Here is a 25,664-nt window from a genome sequence, read left to right on the forward strand (position 1 = left end):
AAAAAAGAAAAATAGTAACTTGTTTTTAGAAATGTGAACATATACAGCTCACTTCCCTGTTATTCTTGTTTGTCATAGACGTTATATTTGGTGCTGCGATTCAGTCATAATTCATAAACTAACTAAGAGTAGGCCAGATTAGTGCCTGGATGGTAGACCTCATTTAAGATATCCTTAGGTGTTGCAGGAAGTGCTACTGGAGATTTATTAGATAGCATGTTGTTGCTGTCCTTACAGTGAGATATGAAAGACAAAGCACAGATTCCTTGCAGCCATTAAAAATCCCATGGTAATTTTTATAGGAACAAATGGTGTTCTCCCCAGTATTCTGGCCAAGTTTCAACTTACATTCCTCTTATCTAAGTCCCCCTTGCAGTTCCATTTGGGAAAGGTGCACTGCTTCTTAAACTGTCACACATTTATTTAGCACTGTTAAATAATAGCTATGTCTGGTGCCAGAGGAAACTGCATTTCAGAGGCAGATAATGTAATCCCTGTATTTATCAGTTTGTAAAACAATTTGGGATCCTTTAGAAAGGTTGTGTATATATCTATTTCTTGTCAGTGCTTTTTCATTCTCATGCACATCTATGTTCCAGCTGGGACTACAAGCTAGAAAGGCTGTTCTCTTAGTATTTTAGGCCCAACCCAAAGTTGGTAGAATTAAAAATATAATTTAAAGTCTTTTATAGCAAACCTTCTAGCCCAAAGCTGGAACTCATTGCAAGCTTCAAAAGACTGACAGGCAGAACACAAAGAAACATAGTGAGTCAATTTAATACTTCTGTTCCTTAAGGCAAGGATGCTTAACTACATTACTTCCCTAAAACAATAGTAAGAGGAAGAATGATTGATAATGAGCATGGGCAGGATTCCTCCTCCCTGAAGAAGGCCCAAAGGTAACATGGTTTTCTTTAGGGTTAATTCACAACAGGGTTTTTGGGGATCCAATCAAAACAGTCTCTGTGAGCTGACAGAGTCAGGTCCAGCTGAGAACAGGTAGGCTCAACATCTTCAAAATGTGCTGGACTACTCACAAGAGAAGAAAGGACTGGATTTGCTGACTCGAACACAGGCCCAGAAACTCTGGACACAGCAGTTTTGCCCTGTTTAAGCTTTTCTGTTTAATTTCAAGCTGTTAGTTGTTGCTTACAGGCTACCAAATCTCACCAAGCAAATATGGGTAGAGATTTTGCTGGCTGGTGCTAATTTGGTTGGATAAAAGCCTCTCAAATAAATTGGAAATGCAAAGGTTTTGGGCTAAAATGTGGGAATCCAGTGAAACCCTTTTTTTGCTACTTTCCTTCCAGATCTCACACCTCTACTATCATGGACAGGTGGCAACAAGAAAAATGTCTATTCTCCTCAGATTCCAATTCATGTTTTAACGTGTTAAACTTATTTCTTAATCAGTGTGAGAAAGGTATAACGTGTAAGTGTTCATTTATTTACTCCACAGAGAAAATGCAGAGCATGTAAACATGCTTTCTTTTAAGGGCTGTCAAGGTAAAAAAGGTATTGTTTTTTGAGAGGCTGCTCTAAATGGAATAAAGATGTACTTGAACTTTTGTGTCACCTAGCAATCCCTGCATGTGGATAAGGAACATCTTTCCTGTGACAGACAATTATTTGAAAAAACAAACAAACACACACACTTCACACTACTGAGTGATTTGGAAACAAGAAGAAAGGGTTTACATCCTCAAAGGAAGTGTAGGGGAAGAGAGGTATCAATGCCCCAATATTTCAGGATAAGACCCTACCTCACCTGCAAAAGGAGGTTTTGTTGTTGACCTTTCTGTGTTAAGGACAGCACAGCACTTTGAGCTGAAAATGATGGGAAAATTCTAAACACTTGACAGGAACGCTCAGAGGTTGCAGAAAAGTTTGTATTTTGAGTTCTGTTTTGGAAGTGTTATTCAGATATGGACCCATTATGGTGACGAGTGTCCTGCTAAGTATATAGTAAGATAGGAAAACACCATTCAATAATGCAATGCATATTTGTCCTGGGCCTTTCATGCAAGGACCATTCTCAGTACTTTTTTATAGCAGGTAGCAGAGTAGCTGCAATATGAACAAACTAAAATGGGTGTAATACCAAGGTGTGGAAGATTTAGCACCTGTAGACGTGATAGAAAAGAAAGAAGGGGCTGGAATGGCCATATTTTATCAGAGATGATAGGCTGATATTGGAACATTTAGTTTTACTAGAGGGAAAGATTAGCAGAAGTCGCTGGCAGAGAGAGGAGAGATGTTAAACACTGATAGTGGGGAGCTCTACCTCCACTTAGCCCCTGGGAGAGGAAGTAAGCCATACAGATTAGCACTGAATGCATGTGGACACTGATGGCAGGTGAAAAGTGTATATTAAACTCTTAACTGGCAGATTACTCACAATAACCAGAAACAGAGGGAATCTCAGGTCTCTGGCTTATGACTGTGGACAGGGCACACTGTTAGTGACCTCACACTCATCTTGAAGTGAGATTTAATGAGAGTTAAATAAGCAGATGAAAGTTGTTCCAGATGGTAAGATCTGTATGACTGAATATTCAACTGTCAATTGCATTAAAAAAAAAAGATCAACAGATAGAAAGTCTACTATTGGAAAGATGCGAGTGGCAGACAAAAAAGTAGAAGGAAGCAGGTACAAAGAAATGGGGAGAGGACAACAGCATGGAAGATTTCAATGAGGACTGGCAATACCTACACCGACTCCCTTGCTTGAAGTTTTTACTTGTTTTGTGACAGATGGTTTAAACTTCTACCAGAGATGTCGTAGGGGCCTGAACCAGAGAAATGAAATGATACTCCCTTTGAATACTTTTTTGTTCCAGTTTTGAAAAAAAGTAGGGCAATCAAAACCTTCCCCATCCATTGGCTTTCCATCCTTGGGATCTTGTAAAGAAGCAGTTTGAACATGTTCCAAAGAATACAGTTCATGAAAATTCATTAGCTGTGTAGGATTTCTGCCTTGCACTGTCCATGATTTCTTCACACCTATGCAAGGTGCATATAAGAGGCTACAACACCTTTACAAGGTTTAGGATTTTGGTTTGGTAGCACTTCACCACAACTTTGCAAGATGTAAAGCAATGGAGGAACAAAACACAAGAGTTTTAATCAGCTCCAATTACACAGGCAACTCAGTTGGACCCAGGCAAGTTAATTCATCTAATTTTCTAATCCAGACAAACAGTATTAGCAACAGTATTTAGAATAAATCACTAAAACTAACAGGAAGACTCCTTTGTTGCATGGCAAGATACACAAAAATATACACCAACAATATCAAATTCTGTCCTGAGGTAATTTTATGACGTCACAATGGAGCTACAGCAGGGATTAATACAGCTTTCTGGATCTATTCTAACCTGTGCCTGAAGTCCCTATTATCATTAGTGGAAGTTAAGATCATACTTCAGTTGAAAGAACAGATTCCTATATAATGTAATAATTGTGTTATGTGCATTAAAAAGTAGTGCCATTTTCCAAATGTGCTAAAGTTAATTTCCAGATGTATTATTAGCTGTGATGCCATCTGTAAAACCGCAGTCTTTATTCATTGATCCCAATTTCTTCAACATGTTAGAGGGGGAAAAAGTTTTTCAGATAAATTTTAAAACCTCTTTCATATTTTTTTCATTTTTGACTTGGATGTCATTTGATATGATTTGAAAGAGATTTGCGTTTCATTTGCATGAGCTACTGCCGATTCTCTGGGGATTTGAGCTAAAACCAAAGACTGGTAAGCTTCAACACCACGTAAAATATGGATTCCATTATCTTCCCAGTTTTCTTATGTTAAAAAGGCATTATCACTGTTTTACAGCCATGTATCTCAACAAGTATAAAACATCTAACATCATGAAATAATATTATAAACATATGAAAAGTTAAAATGACACCATATCATCTGCTTTTCAGTAGGGTTTTTATATGGCTTTATACTTTTTTGGCATTTATTACCATAGTAAAAATAAAAATATAAATGGGCATTCGCAATATTTCTTGAAAAATATCCAATTTCACCAGAGGCTTTGCAGAGATTTAATTTTCTTTTCTTTAGAAAAGCCTTCCAAAAATGTATTAGATTTAGTTTGAATGTATTTCTAGCCAATACTACAAAAATGCATTAATTAAACAAAACAAAAGCTATGGTGGCAAAACCATCAGAATTAATAAACAGACAATGTTTCTAAGTTTACATAGAATGGTTATTTCATTATGATATAATTTCTTAGTGGAAATAACACGAAGAAAGCTATCAAACACAATCAGCTTTAGCACTGTTGTTCATATCTTTGCTTGTCAGTTTCTTTCTTTGCTTGGATTCAAAGCATATGGCATAAAATGACTGTAGCAAATCATTAAAGCTGCAAGATTCCTAATTTTTTTTCCCCCTTAGTTTTATTAGGGGAAAAAAACACTGAAAAGTAAAATTTTCCATTGAAAATAAATGTAAAATAATTCAAATTTAAAACTGAGCTTACACCATCTGCTCTTTATGTGCAGTTAGCTTAGAATCAGTACATCTGATATACTGAAAATAATAAAAAGAAACTAAGATTTCTTCTGTTGGAGAGAAGAATATTACAATATTTTTAGGAGTTGCAACTGGTATCCAAAGCAGATTAATAACCACACCATTTTGCTAATGTGCAACATGGCTGCTGATTCCTGTACAATAGCTTTGACTTCAATGTTCCTGCAGGAGTTGTCTATTCCGATGTGGTGACACCGCATTTGGTGTCATTGATTCTGATATTGATACAAGTAATAATTTTGCTGATACAAAGTTGCTGAAGACTCAGCAAAAGCCTGGCATGTCACTATTTGGGTGTAGATTCTTCAGCAAAGCCATTCAGTATGTGGCAGAATCATTATAAACTGAAAACTACTGCTGACTCCACTTTCAGCTGGTACAAGGCCCAGAATACAACACAAAAAGGACCGCAGCCTGCTGAATAAGTAGAATTTACAAAGCAATTTAGGATTACATCATTCTTATCCAAGAGGTGAGCCTGCTCAAATTCAAAGCCTATCAAGAGTAATTCACCTCAGCTCATGAAAACAGGGTTGCTGTATGAAAACCAGGAAAAAAAGAAGTACTTTGCCTTAACTGGAAAGTGTCTTGTCTTGGTTTATAAATATGATCTGCATTAGCTGCTTCATCAATGGGGAGAATAGAAGTGAATTCACTTTTCTGCCACTTACAGCATTTTTAAAAATATTAGACACACAGGTAGGCATGGATGGATCTAGGATTTTGAAAAGGAGAGGTGCAGATCATATGGCGCATCATCGCATATAACACAGCACACTAGTTTTACTATTATGCTAGGAGGCTAATGCTACATCATTCAGTTTAAAATTAAAGCAAAAACAAATAATCCAATATTTCCCCGTCAAGCATTTTAACTCTTGAGTTAATACTACCACATCTGAAAGCTAATGCTAAAGCTAAAAAACAGTCACTGGAAAATAGAAGACAGACGTTTCCAGGAATGACTAACAGACAGAAAAATTGCAGAAGAAAGCATAGCTTGGATAGTGGAACATCAAGGCCATTAAAAAGGAGAGAGGGTCGTTAATACCTGTGGTGTGGAGAGAGTTTAACAGGAATTAGCGAGATGATAATGAGCCATGAAATCAATTGACTCTGGCAGCACTGCTTGAATAGAAACACTGCTGCCGCTTCCAGGCAGCTGGGTTTAAAGTTTGGATGGAGAAGAAAGTAAAGGGAGGTGCAACTACACCACTGTATCATCCCCTGCTGGTAGGTAAAGATAGCATCACTATTCATAGGACAAAGAAGCTCCCTTTCTGAAATCCTTAATCTTGCTCCTTTTGCACCAGAAAATCTCACCCTTTTATTTTTTAATTGTCTACATCAGGAATACTCAACCTCCAGCCCACGGGCCAAGTGAAGCCTGTGGAACCTCGGAAACCTGCCTGCCAGGCTCCCAAAGGGTCAGGAAATTTGGTGGGAAGGGAAAATGGCAGTTAATACTGACACCCCTCCCTGCTGCCAAAATCCCAAGGCCCACATGATAGTTTGGAGCCAGGCCACAGGCCGCTCTTTGTGTGGCTGGATCGGGGCTGGGCCAGGCTATGACCCCTCTCCTTCCCCCTGTGCAGCTGATTTGAAGATGGCTCATGTCCCCTTCTGCCCCCAACCCCTGCCTGTGGGGAACTGAGTTAGGCCACCTTCCTCCTGAGGGGCTGGGAAATGCCCTGTCCCTTACATGGCTAGTTCAGGGACAAACCAAGCCCTCTTCCCCCCTCCCTGCAGAGCTGGGTCATGTCTCATCCCCCATAGAACTGGATCAGGGCTGGGACATTCCCCCTCTACCACCCCTACAGGGCCAGGCCAAGCCCTTTTCCCTCACTTGGCTGGATTGAGGCCAGGTTGTCCTACCCTCTCCTCATGGCCAGATGTATCCCTGCTGCACCTGGTCTGGCTCCAGACTGTGTCCACCAGCTGAATCTGGCCCACTGGGTCAACAGGCACTGCCTATCTGGCCCACTGGACAAAAAAGGATGAGCACCACTGGCTTAGATAAAAAAAAACACATACAAATATTGTAAAATTAGAGAGTATATTCAGGGATTTTTAATGAGGCAATTCTTTTCTCACATCTCCAACAGTTTCCAGCATCTGCCATTGTGCCAATCCACTTTTCTGAATGGATAAACATTAGAAAAGTGGCATGTGCAATGTAAAATTAAATACAGTACTAGCTTTGACTTCTCTTTATGGCCAGTGTTTTCTGCAAAATCTTGAGTTAAGCAATTTTTTCAGCAGAGTTCTGTAGCAGACTTCCATGGTATATTTCATATTTAGGGCCAGATTGTGTTTATACAATCAGCCTCTTTTAGAAGGTATATGTACAGTTGCCTTATGAATGTTGTAGGGAATGGATTTTGTGTCTCCTGATGCACAATTATGTCTCTTATTTCTACTTCCCCTTGGGAAGGTAAGCGGTTATCCATTACTAGCCAATGTCAGTAGCAGATTTCCATTTCTGTGTCATTTTCTCTTAGAAAGGCTTTTAAATGTATCTGGGATTTAATCTCTCGTTCATCAAGGTACAACTGATGTGGGTTAGCAACAGTTTTCTCCAATGGATAGGTTATAACATTTTAGACAAGGTTCCTTGCACCTTTCTCTTGGGGGCTGATCTAAAAGGCTAGACATATGGGTTAAGTTCAAAAAGCCCCAGAGAGAAGTGATCTATCTATTGTACTTCATTTAAAGTGCTATAAGTTACATCAGGAGCAAACTGAACAGACATAAATAGCCCCTCTCTCAAGCCCTGCCACCTCCACCAGCTGGCTACTGTCAGCAGTGGTAGGGGGTGGGGGGTGGGAGAGGACCCAGACCCCTTACCTTGCAGCTACCCCCCCATCACCACTGCTTGGCCAAGGCTGCTGTGGGGTAGGGGAAAGGGACCCCAAAGCCCTTTCCTTGAAGTCCCCCCAGCCAGGCTTCAGCCCAGCACCACAACTGAGCAGCTGCAGGGACAGAACCCATCTTCCCCCTCCCTGGTTTCTTCCCCCACCAGGATGTGTGCCGGGCTGGGATCAGAAGATGTCAGTAACTAGGGTCAGTGAAAGCTGAGGGGATGGGGCTGGCCTAGCATCTGGGCACAGCAGAAACCTCTGCTGGGGCTAGAGCACATTTCTGAGCAACACCACCTGGAATGGCAGCTATCATGCTCTAAGTTAACCCTCTAACAGAGAGCACTTTAGGTTAGTATACATCCATTCAGGGTTAACTTAGAGCATGATCTGCCATTTTTAAAGCACTCTAAGAGCTGTGAACATCTGTTCTGTTACAGCGTTATAGCAATTTCTGCCTGCTTAATGAGTGATATGTGTAATGTTTGTACCTAGCCATGAGTGGCTTGATTCTCTCTTAGGACAGATGAATAATCAAATTTGGAGTACGGTTTTGAAATATGATATTTCAAATACATTAGTAATGTTTTTTTCCAAAAACAAAGAAGAAAGAGAATGAAGAGGAGGAAGAGAAGAATCCTTTAATTTTAAATATCTTCTCTACAAAATTTCTTCTATATCAGGTTTTTAGAGGAAATATAAAAGGTAATATAACTTTTTAGAGGTAATATAAAAGAAAGCCAGATGCAACTACTATGGTTCCATGTAAAATATGTCAGACTTATATAAGAAGATCCCTCTGTGATTTCTTTTTGTACTTTTGTAGTTACAAATAATTATGTTGTAAAGAAACTTTGATGATACTTACAAACGCATCAACATAAAAACCCTAGAAGCATATATTAACAAAATATTAGAAAATTGAAACATCTCCCTCACCAGTTTAAATGAACATATAATTTTTTATTTGATTATGTTAGTAAAAGCACTTACTTTCCTAGGTCCTCAAAATGAATGGAATAATGGCTACTGATAGATATACAACTAGTAAAATAATAGGTGGTATCTTGCAAAATGGTACGCAGCAGTTGTACAGATAGTAATGGAAATCTATGAAGGTCCTTACTTATGATGGATAACATATCTCATGCCAGAGAAAACTATTTAAATTGCAAATGATTAAAAAAAGCCTGTGAACATATATATGCTTAAAATAATGGAAGCATGTATCTGGTGGGCTAGGTATGGTAAGAGTAATTAGAATGAAGAATACTTAGGGAATAGGAGTAGCAGAATGGGTATTACTATGAGTGAGTTCAAAGGACAAGTTGATAAAAACATACTGGGACATAAGGAAGTTTTATACCTCACAAATTCAGAAATAGAAATGAACAGGTTAAGAAATTATTGGACTATCATCAAAGAAACTTGTTTAGAGTCAGAAATAACTGGTTTTTAAAAAGAAAGCACTATTTAATAATATGATATACTTGGGATGGAAGAAGTGGGGCTATAATTGATTACATAATAAGAAATAGTGAAAAATGTGAAACTCATTCTCAGTAGTTGATTTCAAACATAATAGTAGGATTAAACCAAGAAAAAGGAAAGCATTGAAAATGTGGAAATTACAGGATATAATGCTATGAAAGAACTTAGAAGATGGAAGCATGAAGAAAATTCCCAAGGCCAAGCTGAGGATAGAGACCTTCAATGGAATGAGTTCAAAAGGGTGCCTATAAAGCAGGTAAGGGGGAGAAAAAGCGGAGTTAAAAATAAGACAGATATGCTGTGGTGGAATGAGAAGGTGCAGAAAGCAGTTCAAGAAAAGAATCAAGCAAAATAGGAAGTGGCTGAAAGCCAGATCAGCTGAAAATAAACATGGAATATTTAGCAAAAGAGAGAGGACTATTATTGCATAGTAAAAAGAAAAGGGAAAAAGATAGAGTCCACAGAAAAACTCAAACAAGACACACTAGTTTACAAGAAAATTCTACATGGGATATTTAAAACAAGAGATCTAGGACATATGAACCTGAATTTATGGAAGATGAAAATGTTTTGTTGGTTACCAGTCCAACTTAGATTAAAAATGTATGGAAAGGCTATTTTGAATATAAAGGACCTTGGAAGACAAATAAGACAGAGAGAAAGTTAAGTGTCAGCAAACAAAAGGATGGAGATTTGCATGTGGATGAAGTAGAAAGAACAATTGTAATCATGAAAAATGGAAGAGCAGCTGGTATGAATGAAGTGACAGTGGATAGATCAAAACATCCAGGGGTATGATGTCTGCACAGAATGTGCAGTCGTGTTTGACAGGATAAGGAGTTGCCTGACAACTAGATAAGTGATTTATGGTGCTTATATTGGAGAAAGAGAATGGAAAGTGTAGCAGCTATTAGGGAAGAACATTTACATGTCACTTTACCACGATATTTGACCTAATTTGGATAGATTTAAAAGTTGAAGTGGTTGTTTTAAAAAAAATTCAACCCATGGATAGAAGAGCTATGTTTCATAGTTCCATAGAGGTAGGGTCAGAAGGGACTTGAGCAGATCATCAAGTCCAACCCCCTGCTGTGGGCAGGAAAGAATGCTGGGGTCAAAAAACCCCAGCTAGACGTCTATCTAGTCTCCTTTTGAAGACCCCCAGGGTAGGAGTGAGCACTACTTCCCTTGGAAGTTGGTTCCAGATCCTAGCCACCCTGACTGTGAAGTAGTGCCTCCTGATATTTAGCCTGAATCTACTCTCCGTCAACTTATGGCCATTATTCCTCATTACTCCCAGCAGTGCTCGGGAACAGGGACTCTCCCACTGCCTGCTGGACTCCTTTGGCCAGTTTATAGATGGCGACCAGATCCCCCCTCAGCCTTCTCTTGTGGAGGCTGAACAGGTTCAGGTCTTGTAGCGTCTCCTCGTAGGGCTTGCCCTGCTGCCCCCTGACCATGTGAGTGGCCCTCCTCTGGACCCTCTTGATGTTGTCCACATCCCTCCTGAAGTGCGGCGCCCAGGACTGGATGCAGTACTCCAACTGCGGCCTGACCAGTGCCGCATAGAGGGGGAGGATCACCTCCTTGGACCTGCTTGAGATGGATCCGTGGATGCATGACAAGGTGCGGTTGGCCTTCCTGACTGTGTTCCCACATTGGCGGCCCATGTTCATCTTGGAGTCTATAATGACTCTGAGATCCTTTTCTGCCTCTGTGATGACAAGAAGGGAGTTCCCCAGCCTGTAGGTATGCTGCTGGTTCTTTCTCCCTAGGTGCAGTACCTTGCAGTTGTCAGTATTGAATCCTATCTTATTCTCATCTGCCCACCCCTGTAATCTGTCCAGATTCAATTGCAGCCTGTCCCTCCCTTCTAGCGTGCCCACTTCTCCCCACATCTTAGTGTCATCTGTGAATTTGAACAAGGTGTTTTCCACCCCCTCATCCAAGTCGCTGATGAAGATGTTGAACAGTGTGGGCTTGAGGACCGAGCCCTCAGGGACCCCACTGCCCACATCCCTCCAGGTCAAAAATGACCCACCACCACTCTCTGAGTACAGCCCTCCAGCCAATTGGCGACCCATCTGACCGTGTAGGCATCGACTGTGCGGGCATGTTAAGAGGAGAAGTGTTAAATGTAGTTAAAAGATTTCAGTATCTTGGCTCTGCAATCATGAGTAATGCAAGTCTGGGAGAAGACTTGACAAGAAGGCTGCAACTGATCATAACGATAAAGATGTTAAACAATCTGACTTCAGGGTGCATGATTCAAAAAAGAAGAGAAAAGCCTGGTTATAAATATTCTTAAACATGGCATTCATGCATTTGTGCTGGGCAGAGGGGTAACAGGGTGGATTGTGGCCTACCAAAGTACCACATGTCCAACTCAACACGCTGTAATATGCCTTGCCTTCTACATGTATTCATTACAGTATTTTTAAAAGTGCCGTTCAGTGCTGTGCTGTGTTTGTGGGTTGTGTCTGCCTTTTAAGTGAAACCCTACCTCAGTTCTTTAACAGTCCCCTACAGTTAAGTAAACACAAACAACATAGCTTGGCAGTAAGCAACTGTCACAAATGAAAGGTAAAATTATGTTCTTTGAATTTACTCTCTCATATGGGGGCAGGAGGGTGGGAAGTAGGATCCTAAGTGTCCCACTGGTGGATCACACACTGACAATTTTCACTATGAATTGATTAGGTTTACTCTGTTTGAAAAATGACATGGGTCTTTAGGAAGAATAAACAGACTGGATCTGAGAAATCATAATCTCTGGCAGACTTCTCTAAGAAAAGAGGAGACTACAAAAATAGTATTGAGCTAGCCAGGACCCCCCTAAATTCTAGGGTAACACTGTAATGACAATGAGATGACAGAAAATATTTTAGTCAGCATATGGAAATGGAGCACAGCAGCCAACTACTGGCAACTTCTGTTCCCATGCAAATGTTTTGGCAGGGATTTTATTCTCCAAAGACCTGAGCAATCTCCATGGATGACAAATGAGGGAAATCATCCAATTCAATACTTTTGTATAAAAAAGACTGATTTTGTAGGAGATAAGGGCAGGAAAGAGAAAGTGAAGAGAGCAGGCTCAGAGCGAGGAATGGTTACACATTTGGACATGTAAAATGTGTTTCACTTTCATTTGTCAAATATTATTAGTCTTGTAGAAAACTGAGCTGATTCAAAACACCACTAAACAATGAATGTGCATCTGTTACGAATACAGCCTCCTTTGCTAAATGTCTATATAAATGCAGGCCAAGCTTTAGATTAAAAACATTTGTATACTGTTTCCAGTATGTCCTGTTCGGTCAGCAAATAGGTCAGCAATCATCACTTTGCTTTTTAATAAAGGGATTTGAGAATATTCCCTAATCTTATGAGAAAAGCAGGTTTTCATTATTCTTTTGCAGACTAGATCTGAGTGAGTTCTAGTTAGCTGAAAAAAATACTGTAGAATACATCTTGGTCTCATTTCCTCATTTGCTCTCAACATATAACTTCTAGTTAAGATAGGAAAAGTGAGACCGATAGCATATTACTACTGATTTTATCAGTGTTTTGGAAATGCAAGATTTTTGTTTTTGTCAAAACTCACACTTTAAGTGCTTTTCACTGTAAAATGCTTTGCAAGAAACTAGATTTTGGTTTTGGTTCTGAATGGTGGGGAGCAGTGAAATTGACACAGTCATATCAGTTTCAGCCAGCAGCTGCCAGGGCTTTAGCTACACAGACATAGAGCATCCCAAGGCCTCCTAACCCAAGGCTCAGTTGGTTCCCCAGGCTGCTTGACTCTAAGGGAAGCTGACGGGGGTGCTCTGGAACCACAAACCCTGGAAGCCTTTGAGTTCCTTATTCTGTAGTTATCCCAGATCCATGGACCGTTGGTACCTGATCATCAAGGCTAGGTTGCATGGCAGGGCTGTCCAGGAGCCAGAAAACCTTGGGCTAGGACTGCTAAGCTCCTCATCTTGCAACAAGGAGCTTGGAAGCCCTGTGGTTCCCAGATCTGGGGTTGTCTCGCATACTGGGGTTGTCCCAGAGCTGCAGAGCCTGTTAGCTCAGGTTTCTCAATAGCCCTTTCATGGAGCTGGCAGAAAATCAAAGAGGGTTCTGTTGGAAACCTGCCCATGTTTCTTTTGATGTCTATCAAAACTGAAACATTTTCAGAAAGCACTTCAGTATCAATTAATTGTCATTTTCCTTTGAAAATCTGATTGGAAAATTATCAACCAACTCTAGTTATGAGAATGCTGTGCTGCCACCAGGCAAGTATTCTGACATGACCAGGGTCTGTGTTGGCTAAGTGAATCTGACGTATTTAGTGGGCTCCATCTTTCCAGAGATGAATATGGAATGGTCACAGGCAGTCCACTATCCTAACTGCTTCTCTGAGGGTGGCAGTGACATGTCTTCCCTGCCTCTGGGTTGAACCCAGGGCTCAGTCTAGTTGTAAAAAGGAACTGAGTTTAGAACAGACAAGGATCACATTTTACACTATGGTAAAGTCAAATATGCACATGCAGATCAAAAGCACTATTTCTACCTTGAAAGCAAAGAGGTATGACTGGGTTTTTGTTTAATGGGAATTGCATTCCGGTATTATCTTTTTTTTCAAATATTATTAGACCAAGATATGCTATTATGTTTAACTTCAAAAGTACTGTAGGTGCTTCTGGGAAAACATTTAACTGAATTAGTTTATGAGGCAGCACTCTGGTTACATGAGATAGTGTTATATATAAAATCTCTGCTTTATGCCAGGTGAACTCTTTCCATTAGACGTCTCTCTGGGACATACTCATTGTATACTTTTATCAGCACAAACTGCAGCTAATTTTTTTCCCTCTTCCTTTTAAGATCCCTCTTACGTAATGACAAACTTTCAAGTCCAATACTGAAGCACATGTGCACACGAAACCTGAAAAAGCCTCTAAGATCTATTGTGAAGATTATCTATACATTGTTATACCTATTAGAATGAAATAAAATGAGGGGGAAGCCTGATTCTTCTTTCCTTGTCTGGAATTCTAAAAAGTAGTGATTTATTTTCCAAATCTCGGGTACTTTAAAAGGCAATGCATTTCAAAACAAATGAGAAGAAATACCCAGAGGTTTATCTGAACACTGTTTATCCCATGTTTAAATAAAATAGTACTATTTCTTACAGGCCTGGTCAAAAGCTCACTGAAGTCAAAGGGAATCATTCCATGATCTTCAGGTTCTAATTATGTATAAAATATCATTAATAAGAAGTATGCCAAAGTGGGAATATGCTCCAAAATATTCAGAAAGATCCCTTAACTTTGTTGATACTTGAACCTTTGAAATAAAGGGCAAAAAAAAGTGCCAAGAATGACCCTTTTCTGACATTACCTTTCTTAATGCTGCATATTTAAATGCTAGGTAGAGCAGATGGTGAAATATAATCTATCCACTGAGAACTAAATGACAGTAACTAGCTGTAGGGCACACTGAAGTATTAAAGAAGAGGAAATGTACAAATAATGAAAGTACATTTTGTCCAACTTGCTTTTGATGAGGCATAAAATAAAATGTAAATAATTTCTATTAGGAGCAAATTAACATAATGACTTTGGTATTTGCAATTAGAGTGAGCCTGTGTTATATAACCTGGATTTGCAACTGAAGGGGAGCAATACCATTTATTTGGATTTGAAGTAAGGATTATATCAGTTCTATTATCACTGTCAGTAATAAAACACAACACAGATACCATTAGCATGACTTGTAATAAAGAGGTGCGATTAGTCTCAACTTGGATTTGCAATAAAAAGAGAAAATGTTGTTAAGCTGGATATGAGCAGAGTTCTATTAAGTTCTATTAACCTGGGACTGCAGTGTCAATGCTACTAACATAGGTTTGCAATTAAGTCAGTGTCAATGTAGCTGACAAAAGGAGTTCATAATCAAGAAGGTGTAGTTAGCATTGACCTGGATTTTCAGATAAGATCATGTCTGAGTTTTAATTTCAAACTGTAATTGATCTCTGTGTTTTATAAAGGGAGCCCATATAATTATTAATCTGCATTTGCTTTATAATAAGATAATTATTTACATAACATACAGTATTGGTTTTTGTGTGAACATGGGCCTATTACAAATGACTATGTAAAGGTAGGGCTTTGAAAAAAGTAACTATTACTCTGAAAATTAAACTTTCGAGTTTCTTCAAGAATGAATAGATAGGCATTTAAAACTGCTCATGGTCAATATTACTGATTCAGCAGGACTCTGTGCATGTGTTCTAAATATTGATCTCTTCATGAGAATTACTAGTTTTAGTTACTTGTTAAATCTCTGCTTATGGCATCACAAATCATTTTCACGCCCATTCTTTGTAACTACACTTAATATTGTCCTTCCAGGGAACATGACAAAGCAGGTACTAAGTATGCACATAATTTCCTCCTGTAATCAGCATCTATAAAAGTGAACATAAAAAACTTACGATAAACAGTTAATGTGTTTTTAAAACCATTTAAAACTTGATTTTCTTGCTTTTCTCCACTTAAAATTGTCTTGAGTGTATTCAAGCAAAATGCATAACAATATTTTAACATCACTTAGAAAACCCCCCAAGAATATTACCTACATGCACGGTTTCTATGTTTCTTCCACTTAAGAAAATTGCAGTGATAGAAAAAGAATAACTATGCTTGCTAACACAAACATAGCTTTCCATGAGAACGCATCAGGCCAGCTGAATTCTCTACCTAGCCCTAATTTGTAGAGAGTCCTACCTGTTTTTTCTTTTTTGTTTCCTTCTTTATCTTCGTCTATTACAGGAATCGCAGGTTTCTCCACCTTTACTGCATCTTCTTGGCTCAACAAAGATTCTAAAGAGGATTTCATAAGAAAGGCAAGTCAGGCAGTAGGGAGTTCAGAAATGGGGCTGAATAAAATGTTTTTTTACAGACTACAGTGGTGATCATTAAAAACATTAGCAAAGAATCAGGCTATGGAGTCCTCATTCACATTGGTTAGTAGCCACTTAGGCAAGCAGGCCCACTGCTGTCAAGGCACTACAAACGGCATGAGTTGCAATTACGGTGCTGAGCAGTCTGGCCCTGATCCAGAAAAGTACTGTCAGTTACTAAACTAACAGTGCAAGACTTCATTGGGACTGCTCAGAGGCTTGAAGTTAAGTGTGTACCAAGTTACTTGCTGGATCAGATTCAAAGTACTCAAAGTAGTCAGACCCTTGAAAGATCAAGACTGAGTGCTCACCATCAAGGTGAAGGCATGTACAATCCATCCCCTACATTTTCTACTTTTACAGTAGTCAGCATTTATCTCTTCCAGCTGAGATATCACAGCTATTTCCAGTTCTGAGTTAAATTCAGATCTACTGTAAGGAAATGCAGCTCCATGAATTTGGTCCTTTTTATAAATGACTGGTACATCAGATACCATTGTGGGTCTCATGCCAATAATACTTGAATCATGAACTGCATTTTTATCTTCCTCGTTGTTCTCAGAGCATTGCTTATACCTTCCAGTTCCATGCAGGAGCTTTGGGAATCAGCATCAGTTTTCATCTCATCCTTTGACGAATCATCCTGTTGCTCTGTTAATATCAAAGATTGAATATCATGTCAATTGGATGGCTATGTGCATATAAAAGAGATGATCTTCAAGTATGGTACAAAACCAGCAGGCCATTTATTATTTTAGGGCTGGACTGATGAGATGTTTAGAGCAGTGTAAATTACACTGATTTTGTACACCATTATAAAAAACAGTGGACCGGAAGAGCAAAGTTGTCTTGGGGCAACTGTGTGCAGTAGTAGGTGGTTATCACAATGCCTTGTTACGAGGTAGGGAAGCAGGTGAAATTAATGATTAGCTTTGAGCCAACATCTACCCAAGAATAAATTATACAGAGACAACACCTGCAGAGGTTTATCAGGGATTTATCAGAGGTACATTAGAGAATCTTTCAGGGTAACTCTAAACTGGATTGGGTGAAATTATCCCAGTGTACGAATTAGGCCACCTACCCTCTCCTTTTTAAAATTTTTGTAAAGCTCATTACACTGGTAGAAACATTTTGTCTACCTGGGTCCTGAAGCCAGATATAATTTTATTAAAGCAAAATTAGTAATGTAGGGGTTACTTTCTAAAGCAGTGGTTCTCAACCTTTTTAAACTCCAACACCCCTATATAACTTTTTTTAATTTATGCCATTTCAAGAACAAGTTGCAATCGGTTTTTGACTACAAAACAAATAACAGAGCAACTCTTCTTTTAGAAAGAACTCAGAAAGACCACAATAGGTCAGAATGGTTTTGATACTCTGGATTCCTATTTGAAATCTCTGGGTTGAACTTGTGATCAAGTTCATCAAATGTAGGTGTTTATACAGTTAACAATGATAATATTGTGCAGCCCTTCACTCCCCTCATGGTATCCTTAAAAGTATCTCAAAGCACCCCAATGCTCTAAGGGTTTTAAAACCATGGATTAAAAAAGTATTAAAGGCCTCCCTGGCAAGCATTTTGAAGAGGTGGGCAAAACATATCAAACCTGGATTACAGGGTAGGGATGGGATAAGGGGTGGGGGGAGCTGTGTGTGTGCATGTGCCTGGATGTCCTGATTTTGGGGGCCCAGCTGGGATGAATTGCTCACTTTTTCAAGAAGTGAAGGTTTCTCTGTTAAAGGTTCTTGGCAGTTACAAGAGTACAGACTAGCAGCTGTTCTAAATCACCTGTGCTTGGCATCCATGTTATATAAAAAATGAAACTGCTGTTGCAGGCTTGTGGTAACAAAAGCATAATGCTACGCAGTGGCCCAGGATCAGTATGGCTAAAATAAGTTACTTGGAAGCCAGTTTCTTCTTTACGCACTCTAGAGAGTAGGGTACCAAGACTGACTAGCAAATATGGGCGTGTCTACATGAGATGCTTTACTGTGCATTAGACTAATTAATGCTCAGTAAAGTGTCACCATCTACACATGAACAGGATTTACTGTGCAGTAAATTAAGCTAATGTGTGGTTTGCTAGTACCAAGAAATACAGGTATTAGATTAACTACGCATTAGCTACTGCACACACAGTAGAGCAGGTGTAGATTCTAATTGGGAGCAATTTACTCCTATGGGACAGCCTAGGCAGGCCCATAGTGGGCAGGAGCTATCCATGGCTCTAGTGTGGAGCTCGGGATTGCAGCCCAGCTGACTTGGGGCAATGCTCTGTGGCTGAGCGGCAGCAGCACCCTGAACTCTCCCATCACTTTGCTTGCTAAGGGGATAGGTAACTCTCTGTCCCCAGTCCCAGTGCTACTCAGCTCCCCCGATGAGCCAGGAGATGAGCACCACTGGGACAGGGGAGCTGTCTTTTCCCACAGCACCAGGTTGGGGACAGAATGCTTCCCAGTCCCCTCAGCCCTACCATTGCCTGCACAGTACATGCCCCAGTCAGCTCCCACTCCCCACCCGTCCCCCTGGTCCCAGTGCTGCTTATTGCCCCAGCATCTCCCCCTGGTCCAAGTGCTGCTCAGCTCCTGGCTGTCCCAGGCACAAGTGGGGAGTGGGGGTTGACTGGGGCATGCACTGCTTGGGCAGCAGCAGGGCTGAGGGGGACAGGGAAACTCTCTGTGGCCTGCTCCCCTGTCCTCTTAGCAAGCAAAGCAAGGGGACAGTTCAGCATACTGTTGATGCTTGGTCACAAAGCCAGCACCACCAAATTGGGCTGTAATCTCAAGCTCCACACAGCTGGGGGCTGTGCCCCACTCTGGGACAGCTCCTCTCCCCAACTCCCCACAGACCAAGCCTGACTCCTATGTCCCCTGCCAGTCCAGGGCTGGCACTGGGAGACCCTGGACCTCCCCCTGTCTGCTGAAGGAAGGCAGAGCAGGCCAGGGAGGCGCGAGCAGCCCTGGACTCAACTGCTCCCATTGGGAACAAATTTGCTCCTGACACAGGTGCATGTGTAGATGCATTCCTGGGTACAGATTACTGTTCCTTATTTTAATGCGCAGTAACCTTAAAGCACATCAATTGCATGTGTAGATGCACCCAATATGTACTAGTTAAAGCTGACAGGCATTTTCCTAAGGCAGCATAGGTCATAGCTCGAAAAAACATGAATGTTGTAATGAAAGAAATTTAGGTTTCCAATTGAGTCATTACTTGTGTCTTTTTGAAATCTTACCTTCAGCTTCATCTTGCTCACACATTTCACGATATGCTGGGTCATTCTCTTGTGTGGTGTTGGAATCTTTTGAAGTCTCTGATGACACAACAAACAAAAATGCCGAATTGGGTTTTTTGTTGGAGGAGTCTAATTGCTACTTCAGAAAACACCTGAAAATCTAGTACTTAAAATTCTGGATTCATATTTGGCATTCAGTTACTCTGACAGAATTTTTTCCTGTTTAAACACAACATTAAATTTAATAATAATAAAAAATACCAGAGCTCTAAATTATCCATATTAATTCCAGAACTCTATCATTATTTAGAATCATCTGGCCTGCACTGCTGACTTACCTTAAAAGAAAACCTAGCTTAAAAAAAAACAAAGAAAAAAAAAGGGGAAATCAGAGTATAATAAACTGCATTTCTAAAGAGCTAAATGAAATGAAAATATGGGAATAACATAAAAATAATTCATCTACTCGTTAGATAATGCTACAGAACAACACTAGCCCTTTTCATAAGTGGATCTTAACATGTTTAATGAATATTAAAACCCACAAAACCTTGGGAAAGAATCTTAGTTTCATTGTAGTCAATGGAAAAACCTCTACTGGCATCCATGAGGCCAGGATTTCATTCTTTCTTAGAAAGACAAAACTTGCCACACACATGGGAAACCTGAGGCAGATTACTTACATTAACAGACCATTGTCCCACATTGAATCAATGGCATGTCAAGCTCTATACCAGGAGTTCTAATTCCTATTCCTTTCCACACAGAGTATAAAATTACTAAGGTCTGATGGAAATTTTTTGGTAATGGAGCCCAAGCCCTGTGTTTCTGATTCATGATGGTGAAAATAAACTATAGAAATACATGGCAAGAAACCATAAAATCTATGTGATCTATATTTTTATTTTCCATCCATCTAGATGTACGACTTTGTATTTTGCCCTTGTCAGTAAAGGCCCCTGAGATAAAAATTCTCCCAGCTATTGGAGATAAATACTCCTCGACATACTAATTAATAAATGAGCTGTATAAACATATTTAGAGTAGTATATACCCCAAAGTTGTGCTAGGAAGTAAAACTAAGCAAAACTGACAAAGGCCTATAATAATAAATGATATTATGGGAGAAATACATATACATGTTGGGCTCCACTTCCATAAAGTCATTTCTTATAAAATAGCACAGAAAGTCTTTGCCAAAGAGTGTCATGATATGATTCTTTTCCTTAAAGCTGCCAAGAACAATCTTTGACGGATAGGTGAGAAACCTGGGTAGTTAACATCTGATCCAAATTTAATAATCTGTAGAGCAGGTATGCACCAAAAGTGTGTGGCTTTAATTAACTGCAAATAATTCCCCAAGGCAAATATTTAATTACCCGCACAGCTTCTCATTTCTTCCATGGAATGACAATAAGTTGATAAATCCAAGTTTGGAAGAAGAACTGAACATAAACAGATTTTTAAAATTACCTCATTGATATAAAATCTGCCCAAACTTGCCCCTGTTGAACTTTTTTCATCTTACGTTATACTTAAAATGCTACATACTGATATTTGGACCAAGCCTTATGCTTGCCTTTTATATTAGAAAGGCAAATTCTGCTCTGACTTAAAAGGGATTACTTCTATCAGTCTGAATCAGAGGTACAATAAATTAGAATTTCATCAAATTGTAAATTTAATCAAAATGTGAAAATACACAGCTGAAGCAGCCTTCACTGTAACAGGGGAATAGGTAATACAAATCTACAGGGAAATTGTCAAAAGTTCTAAACAAAGTTTAACCACACTGAGTGAAATTTTGGCCCTACTGAAGTCAATAACAAGACTCTCGCAGATGTCAAGAGGGCCAGGACTTCCCTAACCTGAAGAATTACTGCATTCTTTGTGTATGCACTTATAAAAGGTATTGTACTGATGACACTGGCTTTTGTTTATCTGCAGAACGCATATGCACCAGGCACAAATGAAGGCAGTGCCATTTTCCTTAATACTGCATCAAACCAAGGGCAAGGAACTACATCTCAGTTGAGAGCTAAGGGAAAACGATATAGTTACTTGCATACTTCATGCATCTTTCCCCAAAAATCAGCACACTAACAGCAGGGAAGCTGATATTCTGTGCCAGAATGGCAATCCTGTAATAGCTGCTAATGCTTCTCTTCCTGCTGCTCCCAGGAAGGGAAGGAGCAGAGTTCACTCTTCAGAGTCATCTTAATCCTTTTATAGCCACTACCAAATTTGCAGTAGCCTTCGGCTGAACAGCTGACAATTTGACAGCAGTTATGAGAGGGTTAAAACTCTAACTCTTGCTGATGCTGAAGAGTGTACTTTGCCACTGAAGTTAGGATTCAGTTATGTCTCTGGAAAAATCTTTTTTTTTATTGTACCTTCCCCAAATCAGGTGTGTGCCTTATTTGGGGGGGTATGGTATGTGAGAAAATACATAGCTTGTCTATTCCATTCAGTCCCAATGCTCAAGAACAGCAAGAGTGATAAATAGTACTACTTGCAGTGAGATGATCACCTGGATTTAGACTCCCAAACGCATTACATCATAGCCTGCACAACAGTCAAAAATGGTAACAACTTTCAAAAACTAATAATCCAGGCTGGAGAGGGGTAACTGACTACATCCCATTAGCTGCCAGCCAGTTGTAAACCTAATGCATTATTTATACTGATAGATCTTTGAATTAACTCTCCCTTTGATGGTGCCATCTTTTCTCCAAGAATGAAGAATATTTCAATTTCATTTAAAATCCATCCAGGGTATCCAAGGCAACAATTACAAATGTTGGTCAAAATAAGAATTGCTGTTTTGGAGCCAAATTCACACCTGATATAGATAGGTGTGGCTCTGCCCTTTCCAGTAGAGGGCAAAATAGCTTACATCAGACCTATATTTGATCTGTTGTCTAAGAGGTTCAGGATACCATTGCTCAATAGCAGCTACGGCAGTGAACTAATTTCACCAGGCTCTCAGTTAATTCTCAGATGTAGGTACCACACTGAGAGATCCTTGTATGCTAATTGGCACAGCTTCAGGTTTGGATATGACATAATTGGCTGTGAATGACCTACTGATATGGGGCCTTTATAACAAGGTACCTTTTTTCACCATGGATACAACTTTGTTATTCTTTTATGAGTTCTGGAAAGCAATACCATAATACAGGATGCTAAACTGTTCGCAACAATCTGCAGAAAGCATTTTGTATTACTTAGTTTTATAAAGACTGTAATACAGGCAAAATTATTGCCTCATTGTGAGAGTCAGTCAATGTTACTTTAGGAGCAGAGATCAGCCATTACATTAGTTTCAAAATCTTTAAGGTCAAGACCACGTCAAAGACTTTTAGAAAATGCAAATATTAAAGCAAATATTCAAGCCAAAGGGTCAGAAGACAGATTTATTTTTAGGATAACATGAAAAAAAGTAACACATAAACCTCAATTTATGAAGAAAATCCAGTTCACTGAATATGTATGGCAAGAGTGAAAGTACAAGATTACATATGAAGGACAATTCTCCCTTAAAAGCCATTTCGTAGCTGGGTATGAGACCAAATCTTCAGCTCCTTTTCAGTGGAGTGAGCACCAGAAAACCATAGTAAGGGAATCCCAAAACTGCACCTCAGTGAGTCTGCGTTCCCCTCTCCTTTTAGGTGGCATCTTTGCATTCTAGTTACCTCTGAACTCTTTTTGGGTCTATGTACAGATGGATACAAATTAGAGATACCCAGTAGGGGGTGCTCTAAAGCAGTAGTTCTCAACTATTTTATACTACTCCACACCTCCATAAATGTTGTGAATTGAGTAGCACCCCATTTCAAAAATATTAAATAATGCCTACATGTTTGAAGGGATGTCAAGAAAGAGGAGAGGAGTAGCAGCTACCAAGGCAGAGCTTGCCTAGCAGTGAGGGGGGTGGGGGGCAGGCAGGAAAGAGGCTACACTCACCTTCTCACTACAGCCTGCCCTTATCTCATTTATCTCCTCTCTCCAGGCAGCAAGCATTCTTCAAAGGCTGTCAGGGTGCCCTGACACCCTGGTTGAGAATCACGTCTCTAAAGCTACCTTTGTTCACTCAGCCTTTTAGCGGCACTAAGCCTATACATCTTAGGTTTTAAAATGTTGCACGCTCAATTCGAATTATACACAACGATGACTACATTCATTCACAGCTACTACATGGCAGCACTCGAGATATATGTTGGACCAATGCTCAGCCAGGATGTTTTAGAAGTTTCCAGCATCAGAAATGCTGTGCCCACCCCCTCCGCTCCCTGCTTCTGCCATCAGACCTATGCCCTGCACTGCCACCCTCGCCCCCCCAGAACCCATATGCCCGCACCCTCTGCTTTGGAAGTGCTTCCCCCTCTCCACCCACCCCACCAACTCTCCCACTGGGTTTCCCCAAAGCACCATCTCAGCTTGTCATACCACTGGTTAATGAAGTTATATCACAAAAAAGATTTCTGGAGGGATTACGTTGCCCCTGATCACAGCTTTCAAATTTTAGTTTGAAATGGATTCCTGCCCCACAACCTTTCCCTCTACCAGTGTTGTTCCCTCTAGACCTCTTCCTTGCTGATACTACCTACCCTGACCTTCTTTCCTTTCTCTTACTAGGGTTGCCAGGCAAATAACTTCCTGATGTAACACTATGTTACATCATTATACATGCAGCAGTGATGTAATGCTACCATGCCGAAGATGAATGCCATCGTGCAAACATAACGAGGCCATGGTACTTCAAACATCTGAAAAATGATTAGCTAATTAAGTGGTCAAAGGAATAATTTCATTTTCCAATTTGTGGTTAAATAGCTACAATACAGAATGTAAAATATATGGACTTGTCCTGCAAACAGAATTTTCCTGCCTGCTCTCACTACAGCCTTCAGAATAGCTTTTTTGTCCCTGCTCTTGGGCTCAATCTTTAAGCATCTGCTTAACTTAGAGCGAATGAGCACTCCCACTGTGCTTAAGTGCTATGCTAAATCACAGCTGAAGTTTCAGGACCTTGAAAGATCAAGTCCTTTATCCTTTCTACCTCTCTGTCTTACTCTGGGGCTCCTCCTCTTTTACTTCTTACTGCAAAAACTTTCTCATTAGATGCAGAAGCCTACATTCACAAGTCACACTAACAGCATAAATGAGCTTCATTGGGGGTAAAAATGTTATTTGTGCTCACTTGAAGATAGCTCTATATTATTGACAGAGAGAAGAAGGGGTTTTGGTCTTTACCTTCCATTTTAAGTCCAAACAGCTACCTCCAGTTCCACTAGCAATGAATGCTGGATCTACCTGTTTCATATTGTATTTTATTTCCTATTAAGAAAAACCTGAGGGACATTTTATAACTTTTTAAAATAAATATATGTTTAGAGAAAGGATGGTATATAGTATCAGAAGCAACAGCCATGTGTTTATCTTTCTCTGAATGTAGCTATTTTCCCCCACTTCTGCTATTGAGAGTAATTTTGATTTAAAATTTTATTATAATAATGCTTGACCTAATGACTGCGACCTCATATTCACCAACTGCAAATTTCACACTTATAGTTCATGGATGTGAATAGATTATCAGTCTGATTTGTGATCTCCTAAAACATAACCTACTTGTGAGAGAGAACCCCAAGGAGGTATGCAAATTGTGACCAAATAGTACCATTACTCTTACCGCAACTACACATAAATTGTTTAATCTAAATACTTTATAAAAGACCTTCCTTTTCCTGCTCTTTCATACCTTCTCAGACTATATAAGGCAATGTTGCTGAAACATAAAATTAGCAAATACTCAGGAAGAAGAGAATGGTAAGATCTGAATGTTAAGTGGTTTTAATGATCTTCTAAGATTCAATTCCCCAGCTAGTCACTGCATGGCTTATTTACTCAGTCATTTCTAATGTGCAACACACCTGGTTCTTGCACAGAGCATAGATAAATCACCATATTTTAGGGAGATATAAGAAGATTAAAGAGGGGGAAAAAGCTGGCCACTATGAAAGGAACAGGTTCATTGCATTTTATTTTTAAGCATGATACTGTGAAAAATGACTAGAATATTTCTAGAGTGAAAGAAATCAAGCAGGTGTCTAAAATTACAGGTAATGGTGTGCACGGCGACGGATGCATGATTAGGGTATTCTTGTGCCTCATAAACTGAGAAAAATGTGTTAAAATGAAGTACCATAAAATGGTGATTTGTGAGAATTTAGAGAGATATTTTAGAGCTTTGACTTTAAAATGTTATTTTTATATCCACTGAGATTTCATTTTAATCCATCTTTATGATGGATTAAACTTATTTGAGCCAAAGTTTATATGACTTGGTAGAACAGACTTCCACATGTGCAATAACCTATCCAGACATCTGTACAAGTGTTTGGGAGCTAGACTAGGCTGCCTGTCCTTTACATATTTACAAGCTGGGATCACTGAACCCTAGCTGGGAATGCAATGCTGCCAGCCATTTCCAAAGCATAGTGGACTGAAATCTCCTCTAGCAATCCAACCTGACTCCAAGAGGAGAGGTCATATCCCACACGTAAAAGGAAACTATAGTA

At 39.7% G+C, this 25,664-nt stretch overlaps 1 protein-coding gene across 3 annotated transcripts in view; it reads right to left on the minus strand.

The window, feature by feature from the left end:
* Nucleotides 1–25,664, minus strand: part of MACROD2 (mono-ADP ribosylhydrolase 2) — a 1,573,191-nt gene that overhangs the window by 45,308 nt on the left and 1,502,219 nt on the right. For all 3 annotated transcript variants that reach the window (XM_059720129.1, XM_006260833.4, XM_059720128.1), the window contains 3 exons: nt 19,084–19,161; nt 16,421–16,495; nt 15,669–15,764 (listed from right to left, as the gene is read on the minus strand). In XM_059720129.1, coding sequence (XP_059576112.1) covers nt 15,669–15,764; nt 16,421–16,495; nt 19,084–19,161 — 249 coding nt within the window. The remainder of the gene's footprint in view (nt 1–15,668; nt 15,765–16,420; nt 16,496–19,083; nt 19,162–25,664) is intronic.

Source organism: Alligator mississippiensis, chromosome 1, assembly GCF_030867095.1.
Source record: "Alligator mississippiensis isolate rAllMis1 chromosome 1, rAllMis1, whole genome shotgun sequence".
Taxonomy (NCBI): domain Eukaryota; kingdom Metazoa; phylum Chordata; order Crocodylia; family Alligatoridae; genus Alligator; species Alligator mississippiensis.